The sequence below is a fragment of the Anoplophora glabripennis genome, unplaced genomic scaffold (assembly GCF_000390285.2).
Source record: "Anoplophora glabripennis isolate ALB-LARVAE unplaced genomic scaffold, Agla_2.0 scaffold29, whole genome shotgun sequence".
NCBI classification, from domain to species: Eukaryota; Metazoa; Arthropoda; class Insecta; order Coleoptera; family Cerambycidae; genus Anoplophora; species Anoplophora glabripennis.
Window position 1 is genome coordinate 477,015 of NW_019416257.1, and position 4,929 is coordinate 481,943.

General features: G+C 33.2%; 1 protein-coding gene across 1 annotated transcript in view; it reads right to left on the minus strand.

Annotated features, from left to right (window-relative positions):
• The window catches only part of LOC108908376 (enolase-like), a 7,638-nt gene extending 5,620 nt beyond the window's left edge, over nucleotides 1-2,018 (minus strand). Inside the window, exons 1-2 of the mRNA XM_018712410.1 lie at nucleotides 1,862-2,018; nucleotides 1,087-1,460 (exon numbers count right to left, since the gene is read on the minus strand). Of these exons, the coding sequence (XP_018567926.1) occupies nucleotides 1,087-1,460; nucleotides 1,862-2,018 (531 nt within the window). The remainder of the gene's footprint in view (nucleotides 1-1,086; nucleotides 1,461-1,861) is intronic.
• Nucleotides 2,019-4,929: the final 2,911 nt, after the last annotated feature.

A 4,929-nucleotide genomic window follows, 5' to 3' on the forward strand; every position in this document is an offset into this window, starting at 1 on the left:
CCGATTTATCTCGCAAACCGTTCATTTTTTCGAAATAAATAAAGAGTACCATTTTTAAAGAAAAACCTTCAGAGTATCTAATAATAATATTTTCAGTTTGATAAAATTACTTCTGTCAAAATTTTGAGAAAAATTGTGATAGGGCCAGTCCGTTTCTGGACACCTGATAATAGCAAAAAGTTGATTTTAGCATCAAATCGTAGAGCTCCATGTGTAATACAACGTACGAAAATTTTATTAAAATATACAGGGTGGTTTCAAAGTTATAACCCTAAACGTTAATTTCTAGGTACCCCTTTGACCCCCCATAACTCCGTTAGGGGGCACATTAGGAAAAAAAAATATAGGAAGGACTAGTTTTATTTTGACCTCCCCTATACACTCCCGAGAGATTAGAAGGTACTTACCGGACACCCTGTATATAATATAATATACAGTGTGTCGCACTTAAGATTGAACGTTCCATAACTTCCTTCTGAATCGCTTTAGAAAAAATATTGTTAAAAACTTTTGTTTAACAATATTTTTATTTTTAATTTTTAATAAGGTAAGTAACCCGTTTCAAATATTTAAAAAATCCCGCGCGACTTACTTATTCGAATAAGAAGAAGAAGAAGAGGAGATCTGGAGTAAAGTGTTCAGTGTTCTTAGTTCTTACTTCTTATCTTAGGCTTATGGTTATGTGCGAAAAAGAAGCATTGTTAAGATTGATGCCTTTATGGAAAAATCAAGTTTTAGAGAAAAATATAGTGTGTCTTCCTGAAACAGCCACCCAGATAGAGCTCCCTACAATAAAAAGCAACTTTTTGCTTCTATTTTTATTGTGCATTTCTCTTTATTTCTCTTTTTATTTCTCTTTTTATTGTGCATTTCTCTTTAAATTTCAGACTGACTTTATATATCATACCTTTTCTAAGTCCTAAACAATTGACAAATGCATTCTTTATTTGCTTTACATTAGTTGAAAGTTTGTGGATATTTTTAAATATATCGCTGATATATGATGGCGCTACCTCTATTTTGATACTTGTATTTGTAAAAAACTTATGCGCTTATGTTTTATTATTATTAAGACCTTGCTCCAACCTGCATGGCCAACTTATTCCCTGCATGTGACCCGCCGTTGATCACATTGAAAGCCGGCACCGGCAACACTAGGTTCTTGTTCCCAGCTAAATCCGCGATATGCCTGTACAGGGGGAGACCCCTTTTCGCAGCTCCAGCCTTACAAACGGCCAGGGAGATGCCAAGGATCGCGTTGGCTCCGAATTTTGACTTGTTTTCCGTGCCATCTAGATCAATCATGAACTGGTCGATCTTCTCCTGTTGCGTCACGTCGAAGTCTTGCTTGATCAGCTCGGGACCGATGGCGTTGTTCACGTTGTCTACGGCTTTGGACACACCCTTACCCAGGTATTCCGACTGTATGTCGTCTCGTAGTTCTAAGGCTTCGTGCACCCCTTAAATGGCGAATGGATGAATTAGATTTAAGGCTGGTTCAGAATGTATTTTTGCTAAATAGCAGAAATAGCATTCGCATGAAATTTTGTTGTACGATATAGATACCACTGAAAAATAGTAGGAAATTTTCAAAGAACTGTTTAGTTTTGACTTACCTACATAATTGAAAATAGCAATAAACCCATATTTTAAGCATACCAAATTAAAGACTTACAAATTGATGAAACAGGAACATTACACTCCTGTAAGTCTAAGCCTTTCGTGGTTTTATGTAAGTTTAGTACAACAGAATTTTGAAAATAGTCTACCAAACAAAAAAAAAAAACGCTTTTCCACTTGTTTGGATTAACTTAAAAAGCTTTGTAAAGTTAGGTGCCTATTTATGTTTTAAATTTTTTACCTGTACTAGCACCAGAGGGTACGGCAGCCCTGAACAGTCCCAGATCCGTGATGAGATCCACCTCAACCGTTGGGTTCCCTCTAGAATCGAAAATGCTCCTTGCGAATACGGATTTGATGTACTTACCGGAAGGGACGGTTTTCTTCTGACAAGCCATTTTTAATGCGTTTCTTTATTTTGTTGATAAACGACTTTTAAGTAGGTATTAAATTTTTAAATGACAGTGACAGCGAATTTGACGGTTACTATATAGTGATAAATGACAGTAAAGAGTAGGTATTTAGAATTTGATTGGAAACCTTGATTTATGTACAAGTTACCATTGACTTTATAAGCTACGTTATCGAATAAGTCAAAGTAAGGGGTGCCGCTTACCAGCAAGTTTTGACGTTGGCAGGCCGTCAATTAAACTGAGTTATGATGAAGGGAGTTGGGAGCCTAGTCGGTAGCCCAGCATCAGTCGTATCTGGAAACTTGAGTTGTATTGTACGTGTCGCTTTGATTTCAATAATTAGTTATTTTTTCATGGGCAAATGTATTTTAGGACATTGTATAAATAGAAGTGAACAAGTTGGTGAAGAGAGCCGAAAAGTTTCCTTCTCTAGATAAGAAAAATAAGCAATATATAAAAAGTAAATTTGACCCATTATATACGCAATTTCTTGGTTAAGGTCAGAGTATTCCAGTATTGACTTTATAATTTTGTTCGCACACGTAGTGTAATGGTAAGCGTGATATTATTATAAATTGTTAATAAAATAATGAATAAATGATTGTAACATAAAAGTCTCTAATTTATATGAAATTTTTCTAATTCCCGTAATTTTGAACGAGCTGAAAACTAATGTGATAATTTCAAATTCATGTTCAGCACCTTGGAAAAGGGGGGTTGTCAAAATTTGATTTTATGGTAAAATAAATAATTACCAAATTTTTATATTTGCTTCGATTTTGCGAATTTAATATTTTAATTTTTATAGATTTCCAAAGGATGTTGACTAAAGTAAAGATAGATGAAAGCTTTTAAATAACAGGATTGGATACCATCAAAATTTTCACGTATAATATGTTCTAATCACTTTGAAGAACATTTTTTAATTTCCAACAAAAACGTAGTCCGCAAATTAGCAAAAAATGCAGTTCCCACATTAAATCTACCAGAAATAGGTAATAAGTAATTATTATACTTTATATGTATGTGCATAGTGTGTTCAAGTTTGACTTAGAACAGTGCTGTAACATTTGCCTGGACTGTGCGATTTGAATAATTTTTTTTGCATATAGGACTCTCCCAATACTTAGTGAATTTTTCAGGACGAAAAGACAAAACTATAAGCATTTTGGAGATGAATTTGCCTCACTTAAAATTGTTTATTGTCGATTACATTTAGTCATATCATTTTTAGTTTGTATTTTGAATAATTATTTATAACTAGTTGTTTACTAGATATTGCTGGTGTAATTTAGACTGTCAAAGTTGAAGGCCGATTGTTAAACAAATTAGGTTGTTAGCAGCAAAAAAAAATACTGTCATAACCGGCAACCCGAGTACTTTCCCAGGTAAAAATTTTTTATTTGTGGAAGTATGTTAAGTGCATAAGAAATATTGTCAAAAGTTAGTGGCTCGCTTGATTTTCGGCGAGCCGTGGCGCGGCGGAAGGGTGGGGGAAACGAACGACAGCGAGTCCGAAGAAAATGACGATAATATTCATAGTCCTGCCGTTAAATAAAGGAAATTCATATATTTGACAATCTGTAACTCCGTTGTTTTTCAACTAATGTTGACGATTTTTTTTTAACTTAAAGCTCTTTTCATAAGCTTTCCGAATATGCAATAATATATAACTATATCACGCTCGTGCGTCATATATTTAATTTTGCAACTAAGGCTAAAAAATAAAAAAAATTCCAGGTTGCAAATTTGAAATTAAAAAAAAAATGATAGATTTCAATGTATTATTATGAAATCTTCCATGAAAAAAATCAGTGCGATTGTGGAAGATCCTCGGGATCGTCCAAACTAATAATTAGTTAATTTGTTTATAAGGCCATAACTTGTAAACTATTCAACTTACCGATTCCAGACTTCGTGGGAATTATTAGACAGTGATAAGGAATGAGAGAATGCGATGTCAAAACGTTCTGGTAATAATAACGCAGTTTATAAATGTTTAATTCAAAAGGCATAAATAAACTTCTTCTATTTATAAATTTTTTAGTTTTGTAGGTCTTTTAAAGACGAAAAAAATTCTTTACTGTTAAAAAAGTTATAAGCGAAAAACGTGAATTTACGTAAAAATTGTACAATTAACCACCCTGTAAACAATCTTCCCCTCATTTTTATGACTGTGGAAACTAATATGTTATTGTACATAATATTTAGCATCTATAGTGATAAATTCAGCTTGGCGAAACAAAAAGTCGCGTTCAACTCTACCGAGTGATTCAGTTTGGTATTCGCGGCCTTGTATCTCTTTTATTTTAACAAATACCTATAACAAACCCTATATATTTTTAAATCGCCGTTCGAACTCTATCAAATGACATTATTAGATCGTCTCCATGGTAACATATGTCAAAGTTGCTACAGTCAACTGTTTTTATTCAAATGGCACACTATATATTTTTTTATCAATTCTGCAAGATATTCTTTTCTGCGTTGAGCTATGTAAGGAAGTCTATAGTTTCATTAGAAATATTGCTAGAAAAACAGCAAAGAATATGAACCCTGCTTTTCGTAACTTTATTCTAAAAAATGATAACCAGCTGCGGAAACAAGTTATTATGTTTTTTAAAGTAACATATTTTAATTTTAACACGATAATAATATAACAGTTTAAAACAATGCTTATTTCAAATGTTCAAAATGACCTCCATTTGCTTCCAAACACAGAATAGCTCTGTCCCTCTCTACAAACACATTCTACTGTTTCTTCATTTAATCTCCGACATTCTACTCTTATTATGTTTTTAAGATAAATATCATTTAGGTAAGACCAAAGAAAGAAATCTGTAGGGGTGAGACCCGGAGATCTAGCAGGTCATTTAAAATCTTTATGGAATGTTCT